The 15,246-nt window shown below is 49.9% G+C and overlaps 1 protein-coding gene across 1 annotated transcript; it reads right to left on the bottom strand.

The window, feature by feature from the left end:
* Positions 1-1,160: 1,160 nt before the first annotated feature.
* LOC122928915 (glycogen synthase kinase-3 alpha-like) lies at positions 1,161-12,964 on the bottom strand. The gene is made up of 11 exons (XM_044282233.1): positions 12,642-12,964; positions 10,521-10,708; positions 9,409-9,492; positions 9,207-9,317; positions 8,988-9,118; positions 8,807-8,913; positions 8,032-8,129; positions 7,296-7,391; positions 4,316-4,502; positions 4,167-4,235; positions 1,161-3,591 (listed from the first exon to the last, which is right to left on the bottom strand). The coding sequence occupies exons 1-11, from the start codon at positions 12,772-12,774 to the stop codon at positions 3,527-3,529; spliced, it is 1,269 nt and encodes a 422-aa protein (XP_044138168.1). The 5' UTR covers positions 12,775-12,964; the 3' UTR covers positions 1,161-3,526.
* Positions 12,965-15,246: the final 2,282 nt, after the last annotated feature.

Raw genomic sequence — 15,246 nt, forward strand, 5'->3', positions numbered from 1 at the left:
GTAAATGGTAGGTCCTGTGCTCCCTTTTTCAGAACCTCGGGCAGATAGTTTACTTATGACGAGATATTGAAAGTGACAGATCCCTGCCCTTTGGGATTCTGGAGATCCAGACAACCGACACATTTTCTATCCTCTAGTCCAGCCTCCACAGGGTTTGACAGGTCTCTTACCTCTTTTGAGAAAGCTTGTGTTGGGTCGGGCGCCTATAGACATTCCCTATCTGAATGTTACTAGTCCTTGGTGGCTCCTCGATAGGACTACCTGCCCCCATATGTGGCGAAGTGGTCTCAAGACCTGGGAGTAGAAATCCCCCCTGATCATTGGTCAAAACTATTCTGCCTGCTCTACAGGTCATCCATGGCGAGTAGGTTCCAGGAGGCAGGATATAAGATAATGTCCAGATGGTACTATGTTCCGGTCAGATTACAGAAAATGTTCCCATCTGCATCCTCTGTTTGCTGGCGTTGTGACTCCGCCATGGGCTTAATGCTGCACATCTTTTGGGAATGCCCAAGAATCAGTCCTTTTTTGAAGTCGATACATAAAACATGGTTCTCAATTTTCCGGTTTACGGTACCAAATACACCTGGTTTCTTTTTATTATTCCTATCGGATCTCCCAGTGAGTGTGCTTCATAAGTCTTGTCTGTGCTGCTTGGTGATGGCGGCTAGGTCGTGCATCCTTGCAAGGTGGAAGCTCTACTTGCCTCTGACAATTAGCTGCTGGATCCAAAAGGTAGAGGAGATCCAGAGAATGGAGGAACTTACTTCGCAGCTACAAGCTAAGCATAAAGCTTTTCTTGATGCCTTCCAGGAATCCCAGACCTACTGTCCTGAGAATCTGAACTTATCAGGCTTCTACTCTTTTGTGCTCCCCCCTTCCTCCTGTGTTCAGTGTCCGTCAAAGTTTTGTTCTCCTTATATCAATATTTTGGTTGGAAGCACCTTTCAATATGTTTACAAGTGTGTGTCATTTCATTCTAACTGGGCATTTTTGTTTATGAGGCCAGGAGATCGTTTTCATCAACATCTCCCGGCAGGGTTCCTGCTTAGACAAAATCAGATCCTTTTTCAACAGGGTTCTTCACCCCAGACACTCATTAGATTCCTGGAATAAAATGGACAAGACGATAATCAGACACTGAAGAACAGAAGTGAAACGTCTTCATGCCAATAATTTATTGAAGATTGCTGTACATTTCCAGAAACCACGGCGGCCACTGAGCGGAGCCGCCATACTACATCCTGGCGTTATGTTCTACAACAATACAGTATTCACGTCTCAATTCTAAAACAGGAATTAAAAAGGAAGGAGAAGGAAAGGGGGGGGAAGGGGGGGCCCCCCCTGTACGGGGAAGGGGAGAAAAGAGAAGGAAAAAAAAAGAAAAAAAAAAGAAAAAAAAAAAAAAAAGGGGGCTAAAAATTGTGGCAATCTGAAGAGGGAAAAAAATAAAATGAATCAAGGTCAACGCAACATCTTCATTAAGAAAAAAAATAAAAACAAATGAACATATTTACAAGAATCAACGGCTACATCTTCTCCGAGACAAGAATTTGTACGACGCGGAAATATATATATTTACAAGAGAGAAGGCCGGCGCAGATTCCAAGATGGAAGCAGAGAAAAAAAAAAAATTATAATCAACAGGATTTAAAGTTATTGTTCTGGGAAACTTAAAAAATTTAAAATGTTCTACTGGTCGTGATGGGGACAAGCGACGTGTGCTGCAGCAGGACCGCGCGCGGACTAAAATGGAAACCTACAGTAAAAGATGGCAGACAGCGGGAGGAGGGCTATGGGCCAAGATGCACCAGATCCTGCAGACATCATGGCCGAACTTACTCTCCTGCGTTACAATGCTAAGAAGGGTCAACCTAACGAAGGATCAGGATGGACAAGCGGCAAACATCCTAAATAGTGGACTGCGGAGTGCAGGTTCTGGAACACCAGGGGGCGTTGCAGAGTTCTGTGGAGACATCTGAGAAGGTCGTGGTCCAGGCCAATGGCACCCCTGATGGCAACTTCTGACAGTTCTGATTTGACCTCAGGAGGTAAGTGGCCACATAATAGTGTGTTAATGATGCAATGTTCTGCCAACCAAGAGGAGACGACCCATGTGACAAACTGCGGCTACGAACCAAATCTGACTTTTCAGAGAGAAATGACGCCACATTAAAGGGGCGCCAGACCACAAACACTGTCACCTTATTATTACAGAAATGCTGACTCTCCTTGTGCGGCACAGGTTTTAGAAGTAGCCATATTTTCTTGCTCTACGATTACTGCATTGTAACCCAATCCTAACCCCTGGGGTCAGGGCCCCTTTGGTATCACCCCCTCCCCCCTCCCAAGACCCCTGAACGGAATAAAATGCCACGAGCACCAGACGCTATAAAACCAGCCGCTTGACAGAACATTCATCAGACGAGGTTTCCTACAAGCAACAGAACCTTAAAAACCGCCTCCTATCCGGTGGCAGACGTCCGGTCCCACTGACAGAAGATAAAACATCCATTAAAAGCCTTTACAGGTGACGTATACACCCGGTACACATAGGGAGGACCCGCGGGTGCACCTTACAGTGAAAGGTATGGACCCGACTACTCAGAGCTCGTGTACAGAGCCACGCAGCCGTCCACCCAGCATTAGAGCGCCAAACTAAATATAATCTACAGGCCTTTTCCATTGGCTGTGTCCATAAGGCCTGCTGGGAGTAGTAGTGGCCCAGGGTGTGCACAAAAGACACAAGGAGTCTGAGCTACGTAGGGTTCTGGAGCCCACAGAAAGCAGGAACCCAGGGCATGCTCTGCAGCTCGAAGCCACCTGCTCTAGAAAGCTTCCATCTTTATTACCGTGATCCAGAGGACACCCCATAGGAATAAACTCCTGGGGTGCAGTAAGAGGTAATGGCGAGGTTCTGAGGTCTCCTGCTGCGCCCCTATCAGTCACCCCCTCCCCTCAAACAGCAGCACAAGGAGTCAAGTATTAAGTGGTTTCTACGTCCCCAGCATGATGGCGGCTCCCAGTGACTGGCTGCAGACGGAGCTTTATGCTACATTAGGGGGAGCCTCTATGGATCGCTCTTCAGAGAGGGTCCCGGGATGAACGTTTAGCAATGAGGACTACATGAAATACATCGGGGGCGGGGGGACCAGTTTGCACCTTTGCCCAGTTCAAAAAAAAGAAAAAAAACTAAACACTTTACAAGATGAGCAGAGTCTGCAAGAAACCTGCCGGGGAGAAGGAGATCAGCACTAAGGTGTCCCGGCCCCGACCTTCACAGCAATGCTTGGAGGTATCCAGAGCAGCGCTCTACAGTGCTACAGGCAGAGGGATCCATGACTTCTGACCAATAGTCTTGATGGGGAGGATAACCAGCAGGAGTCACTGAAAGTCATTGACGGGAGCTGAAGAGAAGAACGTGATCCTCAAGAACCGAGCTCGGCTCCCACACAACACGTGTAAGATGTCAGCCGGGAAAGGAGAGGAAAACGGGAAGGCCGAGGGAGGGGACAAGCAGCGCTCCTCAGGAGGTGCTCAGCTCTGCTACGTCGCTGGTTTTGAGTCTGTCTGGTCCAGTTCTCCCTTCACCTATAAGAAAAGAGGAGGAGATCAGGACATAAGAACCTCCAGCTCCACCACTTGTTGGGGGCGGCGCCTGACAAAACCCAAAGGAAACCTGTGTCATGCCCCGCCCTCATATCACAGCATTAGTTTTCAGAGTGTTAGAAACTGACAACCACCAGGATCTGGGTGAATTTAAGATCAGGCAAGTACTTACCCGACAGCTCTCACGCTGGCACTCCAGTTCTCCCGGGCAGGGTCTATTTACCCGCCTGCAGCGGTAAAGTAACGTCGGCAACATGTGATTGCTACAGACAATCACTAGCCGCTGTGTGCCTGGCTGCAGCAGTCACATATTGATGTGACGTCACCGCTGCAGCCGGGTAAATAGAGTCTGGACAGGTGAACCATAGTGGCGGTGCAGGATCTGTTCTCTATGACAGGCAGATCCTGGGGGTTGTCAGTTTTCCTGCCCACCCCACAGGGACACAACCGCTGAGGGCCAGTCACGGACACACATGACCCCTATATGTGCATACTGCAAGTGCAGTGCAGACAGGGTGCCAGGAGCAGGTAAGTATGCTTCTCTTCCAGTCACCTACCTTGCAAATGAGTCTGCTGCAGGTGAGGAGGTATGAGGACGGTGTTCAGCGAGGGCTCGATGGAGAGCTCTGCAAAGAAGCATCAAACATTTGCAAGAAGCACAAGATGAATTCACCCTTAAATCAGTGACCCCCAGCACTCGACTCACCTACAGAGCTGAAATTGAAGATGGGAGGCAACTCCCTGCCGCTCGGTAGACGCGAGTTGGGGTCACGAAGCTCGTCAAAGAAGGAGTGTGCACAGGCTTGTAGAGGGGAGAGGCGGGTGTCCGGGGTGTACTCCAGGAGCCGGCTGCACAATGTAATGGCTTCTGGAGAGGTGCGGGGCTTGAAGACCTGTCCACGAGGAGAAGACAGTGAGAAGCATGAACAGCAGTGACCATCTTATAAAAGGGGCATTTCCACCTGGACATGAGGGGATATCCCATAAATATCAGATATGTGCAGGTCCCACAGCATCCTCTCCATGCACCACTATGGTACTTCCGAAAATAGCAGATCCAGCTCTCAGAAGTCCCATAGCAGTGAATGGCTTACTCTCCGTTCACAGCAGGGCCCCATTTTCTTAAACACAGGAACATGGCCTAGGGGCAGAACCTGCACCCATCGGATGGCATTGCTATGGGGGGGGGAGAATATCTGTGGATGACACTGCTATCTACGTGTCATCCACAGATCCCCCCAATACACCGGGCCCTGCCGCTCGCCGCAGTATTTCTAAACATTAATCGTTAACCTGTTAATAAGTTTAACTAAAGCTGCGCTCTCCCCTGTATCAGTACAGCACTTAGGCTACTTTCACACTTGCGGCAGTGTGATCCGGCGGGCAGTTCCGTCGTCTGAACTGGCCGCCGGATCCGCCGATCTGGATGTGACTGAAAGCATTTGCGAGACGGATCCGGATGCGGATCCGTCTCACAAATGCATTGCAAGGACGGATCCGTCTCTCAGCTTGTCATGCGGACCGACGGATCCGTCTTGTACATTTTTCTCATTTTTACCGATCTGTGCATGCCGGAACGATGGATCCGGCATTCTGAATGCCGGATCCGGCGCTAATACATTCCTATGGGAAAAAATGCCGGATCCGGCGTTCAGGCAAGTCTTCAGTTTTTTTCGCCGGAGAGAAAACCGTAGCGTGCTACGGTTTTCTCTTTTGCCTGAACAGTCAAAACGACTGAACTGAAGACGTCCTGGTGCCTCCTGAACGGATTACTCTCCATTCAGAATGCAGGGGGATAAAACTGATCAGTTCTTTTCCGGTATAGCGCCCCTGTGACGGAACTCAACACCGGAAAAGAAAAACGCAAGTGTGAAAGTACCCTAACAAGCTTCCATAGCAGGCAGAGCGGACGGCAGCAGTAACGTCATGTTACTGTTTAGAAATACTGCGGTGAGCGGCGGGGCCCGGTGTAAGAGTACAGTGACTGCACCGGGCCCCGCCCCAAGTTCCGGAGCCCCTCTCTCCTTGCTCATACATCGCAGGCTGCGATGTAAAATAGAAGCACTCAGGAGTGCGTCTTATGGGGCGAAAAATACGGTACATGGGGAATGCAGACATGTCAGGAGAGGTCCTCCTTAACCACTTCCATACCGGGCCATTCACCCCCCTTCCTGACCAGGCCTAATTTTGCTGATCCAACAGGAGTCACTTTATGTGGTAATAACTTTGGAACACTTTCTTATCCGAGCCATTCAGAGACAGTTTTCTCGTGACACATTGTACTTCATGTTAATGGTAAATTTGAGTCAATATGTTTTATTTAAAAAATATATATAATTTTAAATAAAAAAAATTGGAAAATACAGTTTTCTAAATTTTAATCTCTGCTTTTAAGACAGATAGTGATGCCTCAAAATATTCATCAAGTAACATTCCCCATACGTCTACTTTATGTCGGCATCATTTTAGTAATGTCATTTTATTCTTTTAGGACGTTAGACGGTTTAGAATTTTAGAAGCAATTTTTGGGAAAATTTCCAAAGTCAACTTTAAGGACCAGTTCAGTTCTGAAGTCACTTTGTGGGGCTTACATAATAGAACCAACCCATAAATGACACCCCTCAAACTATGCAAAACTATTTTTAGAAATGTTAACCCTTTAGATATTTTACAGGAATTAAAGCAAAAGAGGTGAAATTTCAATTTTTTTTGCAGATTTTCCATTTTAATAAAAATTTTCCTGGAACACATCAAGGGTTAACAAAAAACCTCAATATTTATTACCCTGATTCTGCAGAAACCCCCCATATGTCGTTGTGTACCGCTGTTTGGGCACACGACAGGGCTCAGAAGGCAAGAAGCGCAATATGGTTTTTGGAGGATGGCAGATTTGACTGGAATAGTCTTTGGGCGCCATGTTGAACTTGGAGACCCTGAGGTGTCCCCACAGTGAAAACCCCCAATAGGTAATCCCATTTTGTAAACTACACCACCCAAGGAATTTTTAAGGGGTGCAGCGAGTGCCTCACTCAACAGGTGTTTCATAGAATTTTACAAGAAAATGGTGCTTTAGGCCCAAACTTTCTTTTTCACAAAAGATGACAGGAGACTATCCCTCCACAATTTACTACCCACCTTCTCTTCAATACAGTAAACACCCCAACTGTGGTCGTAAACCGTTATTTGGGGAAGGAGCGGCATCTGGATTTTCTAACATGGAATTTTCTGCCAGGATTTTTGTTGACTGAGCTGCATTAAGACTTATTTTGTGCGGGACAAGCTGTAGTTTTTATTGGCACCATTTTGGGGTACATTTTGCTTTCTATTTGCTTTTTATCTCATTTGTTGGGAGGTGAAGTCATAAAAAAACAGTTTGGTGTCATTTTTCTATTTCTAAATTATACAGTTTACTTGATGGGGTTGATAATGTGATAATTTATAGATCCGGTCATTACGGACGCAGCGATACCAAATATGTCTATTAGAAAAATAAATATATATCATCATGTTTTTGTGTAGGCATTTTCTTAGAGCCATATTTTTTTTTATTTTTCTGGCTATAGTCTCGTGTAAGGAGACCTTCATTTATTTCATCCAGAGATGAGCCGACGGCCCAATGACGTTTATAGTCCATGCGCGGTCGGGAAGTGGTTAAGGGACTAGGATTGGGCTCCGCGATCACTTGCCTTAGTCCAGGGATGTGCTTTGATTTGTGGGAATTTGAATTCTGTGTAGTTTGGGTTCATCTCTCGGATTTGTTCCCGGGTCGGAGTTCCTAGCACCTGGAGAAAAATCACAGGGAAGAGACTGTTAAAGACAGACGATCAGAGTGACCTGCAAGAAACCCCTCGGCGGCGTCTGGATCCCCTGAAAACCTTGCCCCGGGCTCTGCTCCATGGCTGAGAGGAGTCACAGGTGGCAAGTTATATTCCGGCCGCCTCATGGGCACCTCTGGGGGGGGGGGGGGTCAGTTCTGTCCCAATTATGACATTTCCTTTCACCCTTTAATAACCACAGGGACACCGATGGCCCCTATTGTAGAACTCTGTGGTCATGGGTGGGAGGAGGTAGGTCACATTACACCAGACATCTACTCTGGCCAGGAGTTAAAGCGCTCGGGTGGCCCAACATGTGCCTCCTCTAATGCAATTATGACCAGCGTACACAAGGCAAGTCTTAATTAATCACCCCCCTCATTTGTAGCTGCGCAGGAGATGGTGCAGCGGTGGCCCAGGGCCTGGAGGTGCCTGCACGAGAAGGAAGACGTCATCCTCTTACCATTCCTGATCTCTGGACTTCCGGCGTCTACCGCGCCACATTCACACGCTGCAGATTGGCTGCAGGGACTTAGCAACTGAAAATCAGTTCATTCACCTGGAGGTTAAGATCCCGCTGCAGGGAGATTTCCGCAGCGCGACTCACCTTTATAATTTCCACCAACTGGTCGACTCCACTGTCCCCAGGGAAGATGGGCTGGCCGAGGAGAAGCTCCGCCAGGACACAACCTGCTGACCAGATGTCTGTAACGAAGGAGGAGACGGGTAAAAGATGGCACAGAGCGAACGGGCATTTAAAGGGGCGGTCTGCCTATGGTTTTCACTCCTGTCCATAGGCTACATCTTGTATTAAGGCTCAATCACAGTCAATGGTGCTGAGCTGCCATTCCAGCCATAGCCCAAGAGGGGCGCTGCTGCTCGCCACAAGACGCTTTAGGCCACACGAACACCGCAACGTATTCAATGCAAATTTATACACAGATTTCACCCACTGCACACAATGAATTCTGCAATCAAAATCCACAGAAAGCATGGACATGCTGCAGATGCCCCACCCCGCGGGTCAACTTCTGCACCCCTGAGAGGTCTAAAATCCCAGCGACTTAGCTGGTGCGGTATTACACTGTGGACGTACCGCACACAAACCTGCACTTGATACGTCATGTGTGCATGTGGTGTCACTAATCCTGCACAATCTTTGAACATCTCTTTTCACATAAGACCTATGAAGGCGTGGGACAAACCAGACACGTGTGGCAGGCTTCAGCTAAGGAAGCCACCACCTACACATGTAGCAGAGCAGAGTCAGTGACATTTACCAGACAGCAGTGTATGTAAACCTTCCCCCCCTACCCCAGTGCAGAGCTGACTGTCGCTAGCTCCCTGTACAGACACGCTCTCGTCAGTATTCTGTAACATACCGATATTCGCAGTATAATCGGTGGCTCCAAATATTAGCTCCGGAGCCCTGTAATAGCGGGAACAGATGTAGGAAACGTTGGGCTCGCCTCGTACCAGTTGTTTTGCGCTGTAAGAGAAGTAATGCGGATGAGTCTCCGCGCCACACAGTACAGCCGGTGCACACACTCGCCCGCTCCCTACCTGCCAAAGTCGCACAGCTTCAGCACTGCTGTGTCAGGATCGACCAGCAGGTTCTGAGGTTTGATGTCCCTGTGGCAGACGCCTTGAGAATGGATGTAAGCGAGGCTCCGGAATAGCTGATACATGTACACCTGGATGTGGGGACAGAACGAGCGGGCTCATTGCATGCACGTAAAGCGGCCCCCTCCCCCATCCGGATACGTTCCCCAAACCCCGCACCTTCACATAGATGGACGGCAGCGTGGATTTGGCTTTCGCGAAATGCCGTGCGACGCGATAAACTGTTTCTGGGACAAAATCCAGGACCAGGTTTAAATAAACTTCATCTTTCTGTGGGAAGAAAAGAGGAAGATCTTATGTCGGTCTCAGCGAGAGGATCCTATAATAACGGGGGGAGCGTGCGGCGGACACGGAGCCTGACCTTCTCTCCGCTGGAGTAGAAGAAGTATCGCAGCCGCACGATGTTACAGTGATCCAGTCTGCGCATGATCTGCAGCTCCCGATTCTGGAGAGAAAGCGAACAGTAGGTTATAAAGACGATGGATGACCCCGGCAAATCACTCTACAGAGGGGGCGACGCCTCTAGGAAACGCTGCGCATCCTAAAACAGCGCGGCGCCTGCATTTCTAGCACAGCCGCCCCTTATCATACATAACGGGGGGCTCGGCGGAGCGTCCCTACCACTGTCCTGAGAGGGCGCCGCCGGGCACAAGGGGAAGGATTTTCTTCAAAGCATTGATTTATATTAGAACTTTAGGAAACTGTTGCGCAAGCAATTCTCCAGTGTAGGCGTCAGACGACCTGAACATGATGCCGACATCCGTGCCCTGCCATGTGGCGAGACCAGGTCCCCCCCTCCTCAGGACACAAACCAGTGAGGACCAGTTCCCCGTGATTATCTCGGCCCGGGAGCGCAGCTCGTGTATTAGGTGCTACATTCAGTAATCAGGTTACACATTTAACAGATCCCTGCCAAAAAGCTGAAACGCCCGAGCGCTCCACACGGCGGTGGGCACACAGAGCACCAGACGAGCGGCGGGGGGGGAAGGTGTAAGACCACCACTAGTGAATATAATGCGAGAACACGGAACAGTACGCACTGGAGGCTGTGAGGCGGCTCTACTGATGACATCACCGGTTCTGAATAAAGGATCATTGTTCTGCCCTGAACACTAGTCCTACAGAACTGGCCCGGGAACAGAAACTTCTGCTTCAGGTAAACTTGGCCCAGGACGAGCCGTCAACGGTAAAGCCCACGTCTGCACAAACCACGGACTAGAACCTACTGTAAGGAGGGGTCAGCACCCTGCAAACCTGAGGCCAGCAGCCTCACACCCATAATGTACCAGGGGCGCATATTGGGCAGACTAGATGGGCCAAATGGTTCTCATCTGCTGACACATTCTATGTTTTTATGGAGCAGGAACACGGAGCGCCGTAATCCGCTCCCGTAGGCGCCGGGGTCACCATCAGTCTATGGGCAGCTCCACAATTCAGCGATGGCTTTTCTAGGTATCCCGCGCTCATAATCACCTTGAACCTCTTGTCCTGCAGGACTTTCTTTATTGCCACCATTTCTCCACAGTCCACGAGCCTCGCCTGGTACACCACACCGAAGGAGCCATTACCGATGACTTTGATGTCGGTGTAGGACACTTCCTGCGGACGGTCCGGGCCCTGCCCTGGAGTAGCCACCACCGTCGTCACTTTTCCATTATCCCCTGAGGAAAAAAATGGATTAAACTGTGAAAGGACAAAGTGACTGAGAAGGAGATTAATGGGTTCTCCGGGCTGCAGATATTGATGAGCGCTGGGCACCCGTGCTGATCAGCTGTATGGGGCTGCCGCAGCGCTGGAGGCTGTGCCCTGTACAGAGCTCGGGCAAGACAGCGCCATCCACTGCGCAGGGTCCAGCACCAGCGTACTGCAGCTCAGCTACTATCCACAGTAATGGCAGCAGAGCAAGAACATCCCGACTCCAGCACAGGATACAGCGGATCAGCATGGGTGTCATACCACCCACCCATCTGGTATTAATACCGTTACACCTTGTGTTACTCCGGAGCTGCACTCACTATTCTGCTGGTGCAGTCACTGTGTACACACATTACTTATCCTGTACTGATCCTGAGTTACATCCTGTATTATACTCCAGAGCTGCACTCACTATTCTGCTGGTGCAGTCACTGTGTACATACATTACTTATCCTGTACTGATCCTGAGTTACATCCTGTATTATACTCCAGAGCTGCACTCACTATTCTGCTGGTGCAGTCACTGTGTACATACATTACTTATCCTGTACTGATCCTGAGTTACATCCTGTATTATACTCCAGAGCTGCACTCACTATTCTGCTGGTGCAGTCACTGTGTACATACATTACTTATCCCGTACTGATCCTGAGTTACATCCTGTATTATACTCCAGAGCTGCACTCACTATTCTGCTGGTACAGTCACTGTGTACATACATTACTTATCCTGTACTGATCCTGAGTTACATCCTGTATTATACTCCAGAGCTGCACTCACTATTCTGCTGGTGCAGTCACTGTGTACATACATTACTTATCCTGTACTGATCCTGAGTTACATCCTGTATTATACTCCAGAGCTGCACTCACTATTCTGCTGGTGCAGTCACTGTGTACATACATTACTGATTCTGTACTGATCCTGAGTTACATCCTGTATTATACTCCAGAGCTGCACTCACTATTCTGCAGGTGCAGTCACTGTGTACATACATTACTTATCCTGTACTGATCCTGAGTTACATCCTGTATTATACTCCAGAGCTGCACTCACTATTCTGCTGGTGCAGTCACTGTGTACATACATTACGTATCCTGTGTTATACCTCAGAGCTGCACTCTGCAAGTTACGGTATCGCGTTCCTTCGGTTTAATCTGCGGCCGAACGTAAAGCGAGACAATTGTGGTGCGAAACTAGAATTATCGCGACCTCACAGGATGAGAACAAGGACACTGACAACAGCGCAGCGCGAGCTCCAATGTTCGTCCGCCATCTGCAGATCCTGGCCGCTACGTGGTCAGACTGAAGGGAGGCGACGCATCCTCGCGCCATTTCCTGTGAACACAATTAGTGACTTCTGCCTCCTGTCGGGGGGTCACGTACTGTCAGCCCCCCCCCCCCCCTCCTTGTACCCCAGGTCTGTAACCTTGCGCCGCTGTTCACACAGGCACCGGGGTCTCTGCTCATCGCTGCAGACAAGACCCTGGGACCGCGAGCAGCGCCGACCGCTGTAACCTTGTCACGTATAAATAAAGTTACTTTTACAGGGGGGCTCCACCCGATTCCTGAGCGCCCGCCGCCCCGGTACAGGACGATGTGTTACGCCGTCCGCTACTCAGTGATCGGGGGAGGGGGGGGTCGCAGCGCCACCTGCTGGTATCACACTGGCTGCACCGTAACCCCATTCACCGCCACTGGTCGCGTAAATATATACGGATACGGATTTACGGAGAACGCCTGATAATATCCAAGACGCAGATCCGCGGCGAAGCCTAAACTGCCAGCGCGGAGCTGATACTGGGGCCCCCAGGTGTGTGTGTGTGTGTGTGTGTGGGGGGGTTATATGCCCATCACCCCCCCCCCACAATGTCCGGCCCTGCCCCCTCGGGTACTCACTGCCCAGTTTGATGGCGCTAAAGCCCGCAGGCACAGACGAGGCGCCCCCCGTAGCTCCTCCGGGACCCTTCCCCGCTCCAGACGGAACTTGGTCACCGAAGACGTCGCTCCGGGTCCGGTTGACGCCGCTCATGCTGAGGAGCTTAGCGCACAAACGCTGAATGGTGGCCGAGCTCGGCGGCTCCCTCCCCGCGGCCGCCACACACACTCAGCCCCCGGGGCTCCAGGCCGCTTTCAGCAGCTCTCTGGGAAACCGAGTCCGTAGCTGGTTCCAACCAATCACAGGAAACACCGCCCCGGACCACAATGCCCGGCGTACCCCGCGGCGGGGGAAGAGGGCTGCGCGCGCAAAGCACGCCGGGAGCCCGAGTGCACGTACGCTCAGGAGACGAGGCTAGAGGTGACTACATTAAACTACAAGTCCCAGACTCCTTCGGGGGGAGATTAAAGCGCGTACGTCAACGCGGTGCATGCTGGGAAAACACGTCGCGCAGCGTTCCTGCGTCATGACGTAAAGGGTGTAACTACAATGCCCAGAACGCATCGCGGCAGACAAAGAACTATATGAAAAATAAAAAAATACAATTATGCAACGTAAGGAAGGGAGGGGGCGTGGCGACCACGTGTTTGACGAGCGTCGTCAAAACGCCATTGTTAATTTGGGCAGAAAAAAGAAGCGGGAAATGAACAGTGCTATTAAAAACCGGACAGAGTCTGGTTCAGTCATAGCAACCAAGTGACACTGGTCAGACTGCACTGTGCATGCCCCACTCTGACCATGAAAGCTGTACAGGGGCGTCCAGTGATCTAAAGCTACCCACAGGAGGAGACTGGTGGGGCCCCAAGTACTGGGAGCGAATGTGGCGGTGATCACGCTGTGCCAACCCCAAAAACAGCAGACACCCAGGGCCACATTTAACCCTTAAAATGCTGCGGTAAACGGTGACCACGGCATCCGAAGAGCGTTACCTCCCTGAGATCGGGGAAGCCGCTTGTCTGCGGTGGTAGCCTTGAACCTTAGGGAGGATCCGATTGAGGCGATCTACAGGTCAGCGCAGTTCTGGCCACGATGCAATTGCAACCTATGAACCCGGCCTCAGAAGCTACGCGGCGGCCATTACTAAGTGCTGGGGTGCGCACGCGCCAGGCGGCTCAGCGTTGCGGTGGTCGTTTCTGCATCAATCCAGGTGAATGGATTTTCAGACGTCTGCTGCGTGTGAAGGCGCAGTCACAGCAACCCTCCAAAATGGAAAACCCAGGAGAGCGAGCAGAGGGGATGAAGACGGGAGACCCAAATCACCTCAAAACGAGCCGACTTCCCAGCACGGCAGAAAACGTGGCGAAAGTGGCGAACCGAACCATTCACATTATGGGAGGTCTGTAGGGGCTTCTGACCAGGGCTGGACCACCTCGTACAGATCTTCCCCTCACAACGAGGCGATACCAGCACTGTATATAGGTCACTGTGTACAGGGGCCTGCAAAAGTTTGGGTACCCCCCTGGTAAAAAATTCCAGTCGCTGTGAACAGTTAAAGGGGTTGTCAGAGTTATGAAAAAAAAAATTATATAGCACTGAAAATCTGATATATAACCGAGCTAAGCAAGTTTTATGCAAAAAAAATAATAATATATATATATATAAATATGATATATATATACTCATTTCCCTGGTTCTTTTCTGGCCCTTTGTTTACATGCAATAAAAACAACCTCTGCCCCTCCCCCTGCTCTGCTAAGGGAGTGAATACAAGAGCTGCCCTGAGTGACATGTCCGTCTGCTGGGAGAATCTGCAGCATGTTGTATGTGTAGGACTACAAGTCCCAGCTGTATAATGACACTGCTAATACACACAGGATCTTCCCCCTACCTTCTTGTGCAATGCTCTCTAGTCTGTCAGCTCCAGTTCCCAGAATTGTCTCCTCACTGCCTGCAGAGCTGAAGGGGTTAAGAATCCTAGCAGAGCAGCCCGGCAGTGAAGGGGGCGTGGCCAGCACAGTGACGTCTCGTTTACAGGCTTGTAAACAACCTTTATCAGCGCAGGGAGAGAAGCTGACATCACAGGTCATGTGACCCTCAGTGAAATCTGAGAAACCAGCGACTGGAGATAAAGGGAGTGAATTGGAAAGCGGTTACATTTGCTCAGTTAGGAACAGAGAGAACAAAAAAATAACTGACGACCCCTTTAGGCTAATTTCACACTTGCAGCAGAGAGATTTGGCAAAATGTATGCTAACTGATGGCATTAGTAAGGCCTCTTTCACACTTGCGTTGTCCGGATCCGTCGTGTACTCCATTTGCCGGAATTACATGCCGGATCCGGAAAAACGCGTAAGATCGCATAAGGTTTTCTTTCCGGATGCATCTTTCCAGCTTTTTTGGTAAGATACTGATCCGGAAATCCTGAAGCCAACATCAACATTTTTTTTCCGGATCAAAAAAAACATTGATGTTGGCTTCAGGATTTCCGGATCAGTCTCTTTTCGCGCCAGCCAAGCCCTTCCTACTTCCAGGCGCAGACGCAACTTCCGGATCAGTCGTTGCGTCGTAACAACTGAAGATGTTAGGACGGATCCGGAATAATGCCTTTCAATGGGCTATTATTCC

This window comes from Bufo gargarizans, chromosome 2, assembly GCF_014858855.1.
Source record: "Bufo gargarizans isolate SCDJY-AF-19 chromosome 2, ASM1485885v1, whole genome shotgun sequence".
NCBI classification, from domain to species: Eukaryota; Metazoa; Chordata; class Amphibia; order Anura; family Bufonidae; genus Bufo; species Bufo gargarizans.